At 33.7% G+C, this 17414-nt stretch overlaps 1 protein-coding gene across 1 annotated transcript; it reads right to left on the bottom strand.

The window, feature by feature from the left end:
* Positions 1-6454: 6454 nt before the first annotated feature.
* On the bottom strand, positions 6455-16905 carry LOC105324772 (myomodulin neuropeptides 2). Its single transcript, XM_011423947.4, has 2 exons — positions 16665-16905; positions 6455-7470 (listed from the first exon to the last, which is right to left on the bottom strand). Exons 1-2 carry the CDS (start codon positions 16717-16719, stop codon positions 6764-6766), a joined length of 762 nt encoding a protein of 253 aa, XP_011422249.2. The 5' UTR covers positions 16720-16905; the 3' UTR covers positions 6455-6763.
* Between the last annotated feature and the right edge of the window lie 509 nt (positions 16906-17414).

Raw genomic sequence — 17414 nt, 5'->3', positions numbered from 1 at the left:
AAATAAAAAGAGAGTTTGTTCATTGATGAGGATGTAGGAAGGTGTCTGACTTCGGGCGTTTTCTGCACAATTACAGAACACCCATACTTTGCTGCAGCAGGCGGTGTGCATCAATGCCATCTTTTCAGAACTGTGTGATTAATAAAGCTTTTAATTACACAAAGATGGGCAACATAGCGTATCAGAACCTTCGAGCAATGGCTTTGATAATCCGTTAAATCGGCTCCTGCACTTGCAGTAAAAGGACATGAAGAAATTGAAAGAATGAAAAACTAATTAAAAGTACTTTGTCATGAGTACTATTTGTTGTGACTTTAAGGTTTCACCAATATCAATATCAGCTCATTCAAATAAAGCCATTTCAAAAATACATGTATATACATATATTTTCGTTTTTATTATTTTGCACATTGAATTATGCGTACGTTTTTTTTTTAAGTATTTATCTTAATTGTCGATCGGATCGGGGGAGGAAGGGATTCTGAATTTATGTTCTTGGTCGACATTTTGACCGTGATTTGAAGAATTAAGCGCCCTTGTAAAGCCCTGCTCCAAACGTTCTCGCTGTTTTTACGCTAATTTCGTTGATATATCTTGTTAGCCGACCTTGACTTTATGTAACAGGGCCTTGAATAGGGTACGTTTCCAATGACATTATATGTACGAAGATTAGTATCTGTAATTTATAATCAAGCAAAATTGGACCAAAGATCAAAGACAATTTTGGCCTGAAAGAAAGATGGAATCCTCTGTTGTACTCATGCTTCTGCCATAACATTATCTATTATTGGTAAATATTAATTGAGGTGTGAAATGTTAGTTCTTGTCAGTAATACATCATTGCTCTTATTGGGTATGATATTCAGCCAAAATTAAGAGACGAGAGACAAGGGTACTCTGATATACCACTGAATATGAGAATGACATCAGGTACCTTACGAAGAAAACGGAAAAAAGCAGATAATCAAAATGGCGAAGTTTAATGACATTGTCACATTAGATATAGTGATCGAGTAAGTTGCCTAAGTAGTTTCTTGCAGTTATACAGAAAGAAGTGTGATGTACAACAAAATGTGAAAATGTACTATTTCCTGGTGCAATTGGAGGTTGGAAGATCGAACTCTATGACCGACCACAACAGGAGGATGATCAGCTGTTGGTACATGTAGTGATAAACGATCATATTGGTACAGATCTGCAAAGAGCCAGCTATTTGGAATCAGAAATGCATTTGGAAAAAAGGAAATTTGTATGTCCACTTATTATTTTCTCCACTATTTCGATCGTCATGCAGGCATAAAAGGAATCAAACAAGGTGATTTTTTTGGATATCATAAATCTTGTAAATACATATACGATATTTTTTTTAATGTGACTCAAAATCTCAATTACTGACCAGAAACCTGAATGCGGTTAGAGAGTAGCGAGCAATGCAAACAAAATTCTGACTACATGACATACAAAATGACATCGTCAAAATGCCATAACATACATGTATATCATATAAATAATAATATGTTAAATGAATACCCCTCCCCCTAAAAAAAAGACCCAAAAGGTTGTCATTTGATTACCTAATCGATTCCTCGATATTGTTTCTACGGAACTATGAAATTTTGATATTATAGGTATAGTACTGTATTGATAAAGATTCCATGGCATTAGATGATTTTACACCCCCCCCCCCCCCATCTCCTCCAGAAAGATCAATACAGATTTGGTGGAGGTGTTGCATTATCCATCGCGAAACCTTTCTCTTTTACAGAACAAACGATCCATCATCCCGAGGTTTACAAATTATTTGGTTTGAAATAACATTAATCAAAGAAAAATATTCTTGTTGGTATTGTGCACCAGTCTTCAAATATTTTTGTGTTAAATTTATAAAAGAAACAAAATTCTTTTTTTTTCTTTGGTGTTCATACGGCTATGACAGTAACTAACATTGCAGAAAAAAATGCATACACCGCGTCAGCGAATAGTGAGTTAAAATACTAAAATAATTGTAACTGTCAATTAGAACGTTACACAGAAAGAATAGCTAATTCTTATATATAAAAAAAATGGAAGTCAATGGGGTTTTTTTTTACTCGCGTTTCAAATGTAGCAAAAGGTTTTGATAAATCGCGTATTATAGAATGCAAAGTAACCTCAAAAATATAAAAGAAGACACCATTTAATAATGTAATTATTATTTACTTTATAGAAATTTTAATAAATATGTAAAGAACACTGCTTAATGAATTAAACATACTTGTATTTGTATTCATCACATACAAAAGGGATTAGTACAACTTACGAGATCTTCTCCTTCATTTTATTAAATAAATCAATTCTAAAAGATTAAGATATGCATGTAATGCATCATATTTAAGAGTATTAAATATTGAAAATAATAGAAACAACAGTCCAAAGTCTTGCAATTCTTTCCTATTATTTACATTGTATGCTGCTATGGTTGTAAGGTTGGTTTTTTTTTTTTATTATACTTTCATGTTAAATACTGAAATCTGATTGGTTTAGACGTAGTTGGTAACCTATTACCCTCAGCGTTAGCAACACACTTGGCAACAGGTAACGCTATATAAATAGTGCCTGTTTGGGAGGGTAACTGTTGAAATTGACACCCCCGAGAAAACCATTGTCAACCGACGCGAAGCGGAGGTTGACAATGGCTTTCGAGGGGTGTCAATTTCAACAGTTACCCTCCCAAACAGTCACTATTTATTTTATTATACTGAATGTCTTATTTTTAAAGAAAACCTTATTGCTTTTCTATATAAATGAAGTGAATTCTACGGCAAACCGTACGCGCATAATTTACGCGCATGTAACAATTTATTGTGTTACCCGTTGCCAAGTGTGTTGCTAACGCTGAGTGTAATAGAACGGATTACCAACTGCGTCTAAACCAATCCGATTTCAGTATTTAACATGAAAGTAAAATTATAAAACGAATTGTTACATGCGCGTAAATTATGCGCGTACGGTTCGCCGTAGAATTCACATCATTTCTATATAAAAGCAGTAAAATTTTCTTTAAAAAATAAGACATTCAGTATATAATAAAATAAACAGTGCCTGTTTGGGAGGGAAACTGTTGAAATTGACACCCCGAGAAAACCAGGCACTATTTATATAATGTTGTATCCATCCTAACACAGCATGCACTGTCACAGTCACTCACAGATATCTTTGTTCGCATTTATTGGCACATGTACATGCATTGTTTATCGCTGTAGGTATTTCAAAAGAACACTATATTGTTTTTCTTATCATTTTTTCATTGCAATACTCTGCATTTCATTTCATCTCTATGACCAAAATATAATTTTCTGCTTTTTGTGGTCCAGTTTATTGCTTTAAGTAAAGTTTCTTATATCTTTATTGAGGAAATATTAAACCACCCAAAACAGTTTCAAAAAAGGGTAACTTAAAGAACTAAATCGACGTATACATTAAGAGATAATCTTCTTTCACAACTTGTAGCTAAGCAGATAACGTTAAGAATACGAAATGCAATTTCCCCGGTCAATAACATCGATATTTAGCAATTTTGTTCAAAACTTTCTTGTAAACAAAATTATAAGGCGTGATGGTGCCTCTTTTGGACGTGGATATTGGGTTATTTTTATCAAAAAACCGGAAGTGTGTGTCCGGTTGTATTTTTGTATAAGATATCGTAATTCAATTTGTCATCCGTTAACGGCAATTCCTGTTGTTCCGGAACACTCAACTTCACTATATATGTCTAATAATTTTTGGAGTTATTTGTGACCAAACAAAATGGCCCCCGATACATCTTTCACCCGATGTTTGTGTTCCGCGAATATGGTCGTCGATTAAGTAACATTAGGGTCTCGATCGATTGCTGGGGTATAACGAGATGTAATGGGCCTCCGAAAACCGTTTGATGCAAGTAGTCACTTAGTAAGAACCGGAATTACCCTTGAGCGGACAATGGAGCCTCCCCTTCGTATTGGTTGTGCTCACCTTTAATTGGAACAGCGACCAGCTCTTCAGGCACACCGGGTGAAGCGCTTACCAAATGTTATTCCAATAATATCCTTGTCTCTCTGTGGCTGAGAATCATTTTGGAAACAATAAAGCCCCCTGGCGACGTAATTAATACACCTCCCCGTGTTTTTAAGGGTATAAATCGCGTGTAATCGTTTCGAGAGAAAAAAGAAAAGCAAGCCCTATGCTTAAATACCACCATAAAAATACCGACGCTTTTATTAAGTGATAAATGTTCATTCATAAATTGAGTGCATTTAGAATATGAAAAAAAAATGTCTAAGGAATGGTGATTTGGCGTCTGTTTTATATAAACTATTTCGAGGCAAATAGCTTCAAAAGTCAGCGCGCTGACATATTTCTTCGATTTCATATTATTTTTTTTTTAAATTATAAAATTTCTGTTAATCTATGCCTACAGGTTATCAGTTGTGTGTACACGTAATCATGATCATTTAAACTTTTGGGAAAGGAAAATAATATCTGATTTTCTTTTTTAAATTGTTTAAGCTAAACAAAAAAGAGTACATTTAATTTTTGAACGTATAGAATTAAGAATTACTACTTAAACTTATTTTAAACGTTAATGTTTAAAAAATCATACAGAATATTATCTTTTCAATCATATTTTTGGGTATAGAACTTTTTCATGTTTAGAATATTCGTAATTTGATTGTCATTTGCATTGGTGCAATTCTTATCTATATATGTAACAACAGATGTAGCTAAAAGTCAGTAACTTGATATGACCTTAATGTTTAATTCATAAACTGATATTATCCGTCGAAGACAATCAAGATGCGATTTACAACGTTAATTTCTTTGCCATTAATTAGGAGACTATCACATTCCTCGGTGTATTTCGATTCACTTAGCTAAAAGCTACTCATTTAATACTGACATTGCAACATTACTGGTGGTCCTGTATGTACTACATAAGAAAATAAGTTGTAGGATGAAGGCTCACGGCAAAATTCACTTCCGATCAGCTGGTTCGAACTACATGTATGTACAATTGACTTCGAAATACATCCATAATATTCAGGTTAAGCATGCACCAGCAAGGTTTTTGTTTTAAAAGACAAAGGTTATTTTTTGATAACAGTACCAAATCACTTTATTTATCAAGGTCTAGCATATGATTTAAATTCTGCACCGAGAAATTGTGATAGTTCACATCACAAATAATGTGTTTAGATTCTTTTTCTTATATAGTTAAGTTGTCTATTTATAAATAACTAACTTTAAAAAGGCGGAAGTTTGAATACACCATTTTTAAGTATTTGGTCTGAAACTAATTTACATCGTATTTATTTCGAACTTGGCGAACATTTATACTACAAGAGCTATTGATTTCATGCACTTATTTGATTAAAAACTACTAATCTTATTTTAAAAGAAGGAGAATTAACCAAGAAAAAAAAGACGCTATGGCTTAAAAAATAATTAGAGGTGAAAAGGTGGCATTGCTAATGATTTAGTTCTTCCTTATTACAGGCCAAATGGGTTTGAACTATATAAACAAGAGCGATTTAGAAATTAAGAAATGGAAACAACGCGATTTGCACCATCCTACCCAAACATTCTCTTTGATAGTTTCCACGCAATGGTCAAATAATTACATGTACATGAAAATTGTCGTTTAATAGGTTTAAATAGTCAGTGTGTCACAGAACAGGAATGTGCCGAACACGGCATTATAAAACGCTTATACTTGAGCAATAATCTCTTTGTCGCCTTGTTGAGAAATTTGGTATAAAAAAAACGCCTGCTGATTGGTTAAAACGGTTGCTCATTTGGGTTGCATTGCATTATTTTGCTGTATTAAGTAACTGTGGTTATTGCCGACGTTTCGGTCTTGGTATACTAGACACTTATCAATGATGCTTCTCGTGTTCATACAACACACGCATGTACAGTGAAAAGCCCCGAAAGAAACCGTCTGACTTTATGATTATTTGGTCTCAATATACTCAATAAAGATGCTTTTCGTGTTCATACAATTTATGCATGTATGGGAAACAAGGAACTAAGAGAACTTGGCAATTATTTCGTATATTTGTTGGCCTTATTCCATAGTTTACTAGATATCGATGTTATATGATATAACACTGTATGCATGTTGAACATTTCGGTACCAATGCTAAGACTACTTGATGTTACTGAGCTCAATACAAAAATAATTTGATGGGTTTAATACGATCCAGTCAAACAGAATACTGAGATATAATGCAAGGAATAGAAGTAGATATAATGATGAAATAACTTCATTGACTTGGCACCCAAGTTAGAGAGTTTGGAAAACAAAAACGTTTTCAGGGAAAATTTGACTGCGTTATAATTGAGTTAGTAGATGGGGGTGTCACGAACAAAATGCTTTTATTATCGACCTGCTGTTATTCCTTTTATTTTAAATAAAAACCAAATGCCATTCAAACAAAGTTTAACAACATCTTTAATTAAATATACAAAATGATTCAAAATAAAGTCATAATGATCACAGAGTTTTTATGTTTTCAAACAATCATCAAAAATAATTCTCTAATACTTGCCACAATTATTTAATATGTCAATCAAAATTTCATCAACATCAAAACAATTTACACACATAATGGTACTAAAAAATAATGAATCCATTGCTTGTTTGCTTGTACAGTTTTCGGAATGTCATAACCGCATTGTTTTAAATTAGTTTTTTGCTAGGAGATAAAGTATATTTGGTTTATGGTAAGAGTATGTTAAACCTTTAGTTTGCATTTCTTCCTAAACGAAGCATCGGCATGCCACGTTTATTTTGATTTGTCTCTTGCTGTGACGCAGAATCTGCCTGAACATTTGTGCGCTTGCCCAGTCTTAACATGGGCATGCCTCGTTTTGAGTCATCGGCCTGTAGCCTCTTTCCCAAACGAAGCATGGGCATTCCACGTCCAAGTCGTAACATAGGCATACCCCGTTTATCCGTATATACATTAGAATCGGTTAAGTAGTAACTTCCAAGGTTTGACGTTGGATATTTGAGGTCGTCAAGTTGTATCAGGCGGCCAATACGTGGATGAGGGATATGTCTTTCCTCGCTGTCTTTCTCCTCGCTGTTGTCTTCTTTCAGAGATCTCCTAAAACGGCCCGGGCGACCAGCAGGGCGAATAATCCTGACACCATTGTTTTCCAGGTCACTGTCTAAGACGCTTTGTAACCATTCGAGTTGTAACTGTTGCTGCAAATCTTTACCATATCTTGGCAGGGGAACCTGTCGTCTGCCTTCGTCTAATTCGCTTTCATCCGGGTACATAAAATCCTCGTCAGTTTCACTCAGTCCATTAGAACGACCTAACCGTAGCATTGGCATGCCTCGTTTGCCTAGTCGTAACATTTGTAACCCGCGCCCTAGTCTGAGCATGCTCAGACCGCCTCGCCTTACTCTGGAATGGGATTCATCTATTGAGTCTGCGGATCCTGAAATCAACGAAAGAAACATTAGTAATGCATAACAAAATAGATGGGTATTTAACCTTATACAAAGAATAATCTTGTCGTTTCAAACAGCATGCTGTGATTGAAAACTGAGTTCCGTTTTTTTTCTTTCCTTTAGGAATAACCGATAAAAGCAGAGTGTCTTTGATAATTCTTTTGATAAATGTAAATGGCTATTTTAAACGTCGTGCTATTTGTATAATTCGGAAATTATCAGCTTTACCGCTCTTAAATTAAAGAGCCATGGATGTAAACAACGGCATTTTTTGCAAATCTGAGTTAATCCTATCTGCTAGACTTCAGTTATTTTGATGAGTATTGGCCCTGCGCTATCACCGCATACCGAGTTCAGTGACACCGTTTGTTCTGCGACATCAGAAATAATCGAACTAATTGCCAAATTTTCACACATTTTCTTACAATTTCGACCATAAATGAACTATTTGGTCAACAATATTAATGTTTCCGGAGCGATGTATTTCGAGCCGAATATAACGATGGTCCGTTTACGGTATCGCTTTATGCAGAGATTGGACGAGCTCTCGTCAGTTCTTTGATTGTAAGTATCATAGTCGATCGGGATAGAAAAAGCTATGAAGTATTGCTTAACTTGTATTGCCAACCTTTCCAACGTTCAATATATATGATTGAAAATAAACTTCATCAAACACTGATAGGACCATGCAGATGATTTAAAGGCGTGCACTTTCAACGAACTATTTTTTAAAGTCATTGAATGGGATTTTTATTGATTATTTGTATCAATTTAGGATATTAGAATCTCAAAATACATGTATCATATGATGGATATGTATATGATAAATATTCCTCTTTTTTTTTTTTATCTTAAATACAAACCACTACAGTGTTTAATACCAGTTTGACAAAATAAATACGCGTAATTTTTTAATCTGAATTACATGGTAATCCAACCTATTTCTTTTTTTTTCAAGCTATTTTTTTTGAATTCATGTTAAATAATCTACAGTATTTCCGAAAACCGTCTAAAAATAGTTTTATTGTAACTTTTGTCGATGTATGATTATCACTGTTGTTTAAAGTTTTATGATTAGTTGACATTTTATTCATTCATAAAAAAAACTCAGAGATAAATTCTCAAAAGTCTAAAATACATTTGTCTCCAAAATGCCTAATAAACCGAGAATTGTATCGGAAGTAAAATAAATTTTATATTTTAACTTAAGGGCAGTTTTACATTAAGTGGTTTGTGTGTACATGTCTTACGTTTGATTGAAGTTAAATCTGTCATCTGTTGGTTATCAGAGCCTGTTGTACCATTTAATGGTTAATGAATTGTGAAATTATTTTTTGCTCAGATTGATTTTACCCAACATAGAAATGTACTTGAAAACAAAATTAATCATGCGATACTTGCATACACAGCCGTGTACTTTTTCACGTAAAACTTTTAAGTCAGAAGGTAATAAAATTTATATATGATATATTTCGCCACCCCCTTTCCCCCAAACACATCGACTTTTAATTGTGTACTACGGATACAATGCTTGATACAACTACACGCAAACAAATTCCATATATTGTGTCGGTTGCAACAAATTGTAACAAATTCACTCCCATTTACAAGTACAAAAAGTGTAAGCAGCGGTTATGGTACCAAAGTGTCAATTAGTATTCAATACAGTGCGATCATTTATCACATCATCTGTGCCAAGCTCCCAATCGGAGTCTCCATCAATTTTCCATGTTTCCTAATTACCAAATCGAAATTAAACATTTAGAATAGCATACTTTATCTGGAATAAGAGCAGGAGAGCGTTTGAGCTAGGATTGCCTTATCTTATATAGAACGTTTATTAATGTAAAGAGGAAATTAGGCGGAAAGATGGCGGGTGTCCTAACTGAGTGCTACCAGCCGCTTAAGATTTCGATGAGAATATCAAGATGTTTTCGCTTCAGAATAAGAAAATTTATGATTCCTATATTTGCATGTCAAGTCGATTGAAGGATTTACATGTGACAGAGTTGAGGAAGAGTGTCTTAAGGTTATTTATACGACTTCAATAAAATCTCAGTTCATCACCGAGTAACTGAACGCAACATCGATGTTTTTCTGACGCTAAACCGTTTCCATCATTATCAGCTATATCACTATAAAGCACGATGGAATAAAATAGAAAGTGTAAGATTCTACTGGGAGTCTAGTTCGAAGTTCTTTGGTCTTATCAACGAGAGAAAAATTGAATTATGTCTGTTGAGCACACCGTTGGAAGGACTAATTAAAAATAGTGTCACAAATTTTGATAGTGTACGTGCTTTCTCGCTCTAAAACCAATGTCATTGAAAAATTCTGAGAAAATATGTTGATTGATTTTAAAAAACTTAATCAGACAGTTTTTGAATCGTCAAGCTTTGTGTTGATATTATGAAACTATAACTTGAAACATTTGCACATTTATCATTTTTCAAACTTAATTAAAAACTTTCATATCCTTTCGGAAAACACAAAATCCTTTGGGCACACTGCAGGGAGCATGACAAAAAAGCACGTTTAGGTGTTTTTCTTGCAGATGTAATTGATCATAAATTGCACAACATCAGGAATGATGAAGGGCTTAGCAAATATTTACAGGTGGAATTCAACACCGGACTTCCCACACCGCATTTGTCAAGTTCAGATTCCACGAGAGTAAAAATCCAGCCCACTATCAAAGATCCCTAATTGAAAACCGTTATGGCTTTTTTCACCTTAATCAAATTAATCTCAAAAAGTTTAAGGTCGTTTTTTTTTTTCTTTTAATGGCACTTAGATTGGAAAACCTTGTTTATTTCCCTTTTACAGATAATGATTGATTAGCGAAATTCTAAATATTTATTGTTTATAAAAGTTTAAAAAAGAAGAATTCTTTGGGTAATGGACTAAAGGAGTAGCACGCAGCAATACCGAATACATTAGCAGAACCCAGACAGGAAGTGAACTATAGTATTATGGGAGGGAAAAATAACTCAAACTAAAACCTTTCCCATGAAAAATCAGAGCTAATGTTTAACATTTCATGAAATGGCAAAAGATTTATCGTCGCCAGGAATTATTCTGTGAACAGTAATAAAATAGACAATTCGTTCCTATTACGCCTAATGTAGAACTGCGAAAAACGCTCTTATTATAGACGAGCGATGCCGCGTCACGCAATGCCGGTAGAGAGAAAATGGAAGATGTCAAAGCAGAAATGTGTTGGGTACTGACAAAGCGACTCGAAATCGGCAATTAACACATTAACGTCAATTAAAGACAATAAAGTGACTGTCGTGTGAACTTGTTCGGGAAATGATGAAAATGCAATAAAACTTTCTTATGTCACAGTCGCTATCAAGCCCGCTACTTCGGCCATTCAGCTCTTCACACTAGCGGAACGAACTTCCGGTATAATTCTAATAGATATTTAATAATCAGCTGTTTTATTTCAGGGTCACTCTCCCTGACGTCATTGTGAGTAAATAACTGTCTAGATTTTTTTTCTCTGTAAATTGCCGCTGATTTCATATTATATTTATTAGAATCTATTTATGAAAGCTTGCAATACTTGCGCATTTTAAATCATAACAGAAGAAATTTTGTTTTATAATTCTTATCAAATATGCAATTTCTTTAAAACTCTCGTGCGTTAATTGTATCATCAATGGTTTATAGTGTGAAACTAATATTTGTTTGCTTTAGAAATATGTGACATTCCATAAGTATACGTTTGCTTGTTTTATTGAATCTTCACGACAATTAGACGTTGCAGTTATCCTCAAAGCTTTTATTGTACCAATTTTGAGCAACCTATTTCATTTCACGTTCTTTTTTTGGGGGGAAAAAAGCTTTGTTTCTTTACTGGTTTTGATGTATTTGTGTTAAAGCATGAAAAAAATATTATCTCTTTGTGCTGTAGAATGTTGCAAAGATGACTCTCTCGAATCTAATTAAAGGATGGCAACTGCAACTTCAGTGACAGATCAAAAGTTGGAAGAATAATGATCTACAATTAACTGTCCGTCGACTTCCGTTCTAATCGACCATGATGAGGAAAACAAAGATCCAATGTCGGCAGGGGGCTTTTTATTAAAACAAACACCTAAACAAGACAAGAGGTGACCAAAATCTTATTATTTTAAAAATCTCACCATCTCTCTCTCTTTTTCTCTCTCTCTTCAAAATCAAATTAATTTTGATAAATTGGTTTCATTCACTTGTCATTGTATTCTTCGTTATTGGCAGTTAATGAATTGGTTGGACTGTTTATTTCTATTTATGCATTTTATTGCGTTTTAAATTGCATATCATCGACATTTCATATTTTCACTGACCATTGTATCAGATATAAAGAGAGTTTTATCGAGATTTCGAGAAAAATAAAGTCAATATTGAAATGAAGATACAATGATACTCAGAAATCTTAACCCATGACTTGCAAGCGAAGACCAACTAAAAAAATAGTTTAAAGGAAACTGAAGTAATCTGACTGTCATTATTTCCTGGACGATTATAAAAAATGAAAAAAAAATGAGAAAAATGAGAAAATAATGACTTAATCCCTGCCATCAGCTTTGATGCTTTCTCACGGTAGTGAACTATTTGTAGAATTATTTAAGCACAAAAGGGATTAATGCGCAGGTAAAATATCACAAGTGTTTTCCAAATAAACTCTTCGAAACTCTTGAGCATTGTGAGCATTGCAGAAGAGAAAAATAAATAGCATGGAAATATTTCTCTTTTGGTTGAAAGAAAATATTGAAGATAGTTTACCTTTAATTTGCTAAAGAGGACTCTTACCGCGCGATGGTCATGGTAAAACCTGAAAATTTGTTATCGGAGAGAGCCAATTAAGCGGTCGCAACACAGCTTTATTTTTCTATCTTTGTCATATATCATATCGCGACTTCAAAAGTTTCACCCAGCTCCACAATGTTATATTACATGATGCACGAAGGTAATGAAGAAAAAATAGATTAAAATTAATAGAAAAAAGAGGAACTTGTCCAGCAAGACTAGTTAGCATTATATTGAATTTAAATGGCAGTAAATCGCATTACTATTCTACATCGATTGCTGTTTATTTGTCACATGCATGAACAGCGGAGTAAATTTGAGTCACAAAAGTAGGGCCCCAATTGATATTGTTTATGGCTATCAAACTTCAATTGACACAAAATAGCTTAATCAATAATTAACACTTTATCTGATAGGATTTTGACAGTAAGTGTTCAAATTAACGGTATTTTTGTCGAGAAATGCCGTTCTTCCATTGGGTTTGGGACTATTTTATGACGCAACCGGAAGCGAGTGCAAATAACTTCCTATCTTTTGGTATCGATATCGTTATTAGTGCGGTCTTTGAAAAGTTTCAGATGAAAAGAACACCGGGCTAGCACTTTCACTATTATTTTTAATTGTTATACTGTCACACGCCATTTCCAGGAAAAGTAATTCATAATAACGCTGGCACTTTTTTCTTTCGCGTTTTCTCAGGCCCGCGAAAGAAATGCTATGAATTTCGATCGCTTGATTGATACCTTATGTACTTTTGTGCCTTTTCCTCCAAACAATTGATTGATGATTATTTTTTCCGAATTCAAACCCAGTTAATAAGTTTATGGAAATTATTCAATAGATGTTAAAAATCGACCCAAATCCCCCTTTTTGTGACTGTCATTATATTCCTCATAAGGTTAAGAAGAATAAAAATTACCTTTTTCGTTCGTAAATGTGTAAATATTATAAACATGACGATTATTACACTGTTCAAAAGAAAGAGAAACTTGGAGATAACGATGTAGAAAATGTTTTTTATCACAAAGAAAAGAATCTACTCGACCAACAGAACAAATTACACACATCACAGGGAAGGTATCGACGAGTGAATTACTTTGATGAGAGAGGATTCGACTAAGCACATATCATCATGTCCCAGGAAAGGTCACACTTCTTAGAAGTCAGGAGCTTTGATCCGAAATAATACCTCTCCAGAAGACACAAAAGCATCTCAGGTCTCTCTCTAACTGTTTTAAGTTCCGAGACGATGGAAAGATGCATCAATTTATGAATACTTGCACATAAAAAACGAAATGAAATGTTCTGTGATGTTGTGTTACTTTTATTGAAATTGAGCACTGAGAACATATCTGATTGTTAGTTAGATAATGACAAACAGCTATTGTGAAAAATCGCCACTCGTAAAAAAAATTAAAGCGAGAAACTTACTGCAATAATGTTATAAATGATTTCTCATTTTCTTTTTAGTGATTAATATTTACATATTCCAGTGTATTTAATTTGTTTGTGATAACACTACGAATCGATTTTGTAGTGTATAATCCAATACATTTCACCAATGACTAATTGAAATATTTAATCTTACAATTGCTGGAATTTATATTAATATAAGTAATCATAATGAATCATCTTTAAATATAATGAGGTGATCAAGTTCGGTTGGGCGTGATCAAATCTATCATAAGCCCTCCGGGCGTTATTGGATTTGATCACCCAAACCGTATTTGATCACCTCATGATACTCAATGAATGATTTCTTGTTCCATAATTAATGTTGTATATTTAAGATTTGATTTAAACAGATTTACGATCCGGCTGTTTTATGCTTTGATTTTTTAATTCAACTATCTGTTCAGTGTATCATCAAATGTCCGTTCATTTTAGTAGGCCTCTAAGCTGTTATTTTTTTTATTTTTAACGTTGTGTTAAATTTTTGCTTCATATACAATAAGTGACAATATTCTTTCAATTTATCATGTTTATTTTTTGTTTAATTTATACAGAAACACAAAAAGTTGCAATATCGCCCTTAAAGAGAGGAAGGTTTTCAGTTGAATTGTATACGTTTTAAACGCCTTCCAATAATTGCCTGCTTTAAACGAAATGTGTAAATGAAGATCGCAAATGACCTTCTATATCTTCGTTTCGAGAAATTTAATAAGAAATGTACATATAAACTGTAAATGCACGTTACCCTTAGGATATAAAAACCTATATTTACGCAAATCACCTCTCAGAAAGAAATTTTGGGCAACAATTTAGCAATTTCAAGATCACAAAACGGCAAGGTAAATTACAAAGGAGAACATTAATAAGATGGTATTGACAGCCATCAGAGATGGTTTTATAATGGAAAGGCCCATTAAAAATGCAACACATTGAACAGAAATAGATAGTCGTCTAGGTGCCTGCGGAAACCGAGTATTTACTCCCTGGTCCCTATCCGTGTCGTTAATTTAACCGAAACCATAGCGCCTACTGACATCGCCAATTCAGCGTCTTCACTAGGGAAAATGCTCGCGGGAAAAAAAATTTGAAGAATCACGTGGTTTTTTTTTAGTTTAAAGATTGAACTTGGTAATACTGTTAGCTGATTTCATCCAATAGACGAATGAATGGATTTACTATACATGTAGCATTTTAAAATTTATTGCAAATACAAGTACAATTAACAAACGTCATACTGTGGTTATCGACGACTTTTATGGTTGAGAAAACTCAGGCTCAACTGTGGACGATAAGGCCTTTACTTTAACATGCAAGCACCCGCATTGTTGTTTCCATCTATCTATTTTTTTTTGACACTGATTGAAAATCTCAAACTTCAAAATAGGTTTGTCGTCTCTCGAGAATGCCATCAGTGCAAAGTGAATATTTTGAATTGTCGTTGTATGAGTAAAAACAAAAAATAAGGTGGATTTTAATAGCATATATGATTTAAATCAAATATCATGCTGGCACATTCTTGGGGTTTTAATCTCGGCTTTGTTGGATTGAGGTGATGGAGCAAAATGAACAGGGCGAATTATTTAATCCACGTTTCACAATAGTGCCTGCACGCCCTGCAAACATCTCTTGATGCCGCAATCAGAGGTTTAATTTCAAAAGTCGATGATAACGGCAAAAATGTTATCATTAATTTAAAAACAAATGGGAGTTCCATTTATGACATTTGTTTTACTTCTCATATCGACATATCGTTATAGACGTTTTAAACCTTGTAAATTTTGGATATAAGAGGAGGTAAAATAAAGATTTATTGATTTTAGATTGATGCTTAAAAATCGCATCGAATATTCCAATGAAAAAAAGCTATAACGCAGCAACATAAGTCATTGAATGTAATTTAATAGGGAATAGGTACGAAAGTTAAGATAAACAAGAATGAGAATCTAATTAATCAATTCCATCGGGAAGTATAAATCTTGATAGAAACTGGTCTATTTTTAAAATTTGTGTAAAACTTGCATGTTATTGGTCCTAAAAATGTATTATGTATGTCTGCGCAATACGATAAATCTATGACAGGTCATTGACTATTGGAGGATCGTGAGCGCTCGTCGAAGAAAGAAAATTACTTTTCTTGATTTTATTTGCCTAGTAGAAACAGTGTTATGAAAAATTTCAAAGAAAGTTATTCAAATGGAAATTTATCATTCAAGACGTCTGAATGAAAATTCACAAATTTTGCCTGGACAAAATGATTAAGAATTCATTGCCACGGTTGCTAGCATCAATATCTTTCCTGAGAAGATAAAGAACTTGTCAGTTTGGATCGCGTTTTCGCGGTTTTTTGTATCACAGATTTTGATAAATTGACAAAAAATAAGAATACAGCCCGGCATGGCAATTTAATATCTTAGACAAGCATAGCGGCACTGTAGCTGTATTTGGCTAAACTTGAAAGTAATTAGTGTAAAAGTAGGATTTCCTCGTTCTTAAAAAAAACGGGGTTTGTTAAACTGTTTAAAATAGTGAAATGCCCTAAAAGCATAACCAAACATCGATTTAGATTTGAAAACTAGAAATCTAATTTAGGAATCAATTATTTGCCACACACGAGAATAAAGTGATCATGATTAGCGGGAATTACACATACGCTTTAGGAAAAAAAGTATCAAAAGGAAAGTTTAAAAAAAAAAAGAACATTTCGACAACTGGCTGAGAGAAATTGTAAATGGTCTTAAAATATATCTTATGAGGATGTTTAATATCAAATAATAAAGCTATTCGATGCATTGTTGATAGCGTTTTAAAATAGTAAAGTTACATGCGTTTATAGCGTTAACGTAAATATTGCTTAACTTTACTATGGTGATATCACAAATGCATTAACTCAGTTATATTTTAAATAAAATAATAATGATTTAAAAGTACTCACCCCATACCATCTGTAGAAACTGAAGCAGCAAAATAAAGTGAACAGAATATTTCATATCTAGTGCTGAATATAGCAAATCTCAAAATAAACTGTCCAAAGAGAAAAAGTTTTTTTTCCAAAAGTTCTTTTTGAGTAAATGAATCTTTCTGGCGTCCAAAAGGTAGATAATATCAAAGAAGAGATTGGTCTATGTCTTGGGGATCGTTTGTCTTCTTTCGGGAGTAAATCAAGTTTGATGCCAATTTATAACAAGTTATTATGTGTATATGGTAGTGGCCGTGACGTCATGATAGGACTCAATTGATTCATTGAATAAACCATATTTTATCACTATCAGTTGCTGCCTTGCTTAGCTCCGCCTTTCGCGCGCAGACGTTCTATCGACTTTACGTCCATTTCCCCTCTTCTCCCCCTACAGTGGCATTCCAAAAAATTGCGCGTCATAGTAATTAGCGTTTTGACGAGAAGTTTTGTCTAAAGTTATATTTTTTATTGATCTTGACCCGTTGATTCCTCTTTCATCTTAATGCTGATTAAATGAATGAATACAAGGGGCGGTGGCGACGGTAAATAGTTGGACTTAACGCAATCCGCTGCTGTACCCCAAGGATTATAACACTAAAACGTTGTAGGCGGAATAATCATTCGGCATATAAAATTCAATTAATAGAATCAAGTGTACTTCAGCAGTAATACGTTAAACACTGATTCACGTCCAGACGTGAGAAAATGCGCATGTGATTTTTAAAT

Source organism: Magallana gigas, chromosome 5 (assembly GCF_963853765.1).
Source record: "Magallana gigas chromosome 5, xbMagGiga1.1, whole genome shotgun sequence".
Lineage (NCBI taxonomy): Eukaryota > Metazoa > Mollusca > Bivalvia > Ostreida > Ostreidae > Magallana > Magallana gigas.
The sequence above is the reverse complement of the archived record's forward strand: the minus strand, read 5'-3'. Positions and strand labels throughout refer to the sequence as shown.

Coding starts and splice junctions, on each gene's coding strand:
- LOC105324772 (XM_011423947.4), bottom strand. CDS start 16,719: ATGAAATATTCTGTTCACTTTATTTTGCTGCTTCAGTTTCTACAGATG. Junction 7,471..16,664: donor GTTTCTACAGATGGTATGGG/GTGAGTACTTTT, acceptor CGTTGATTTCAG/GATCCGCAGACTCAATAGAT.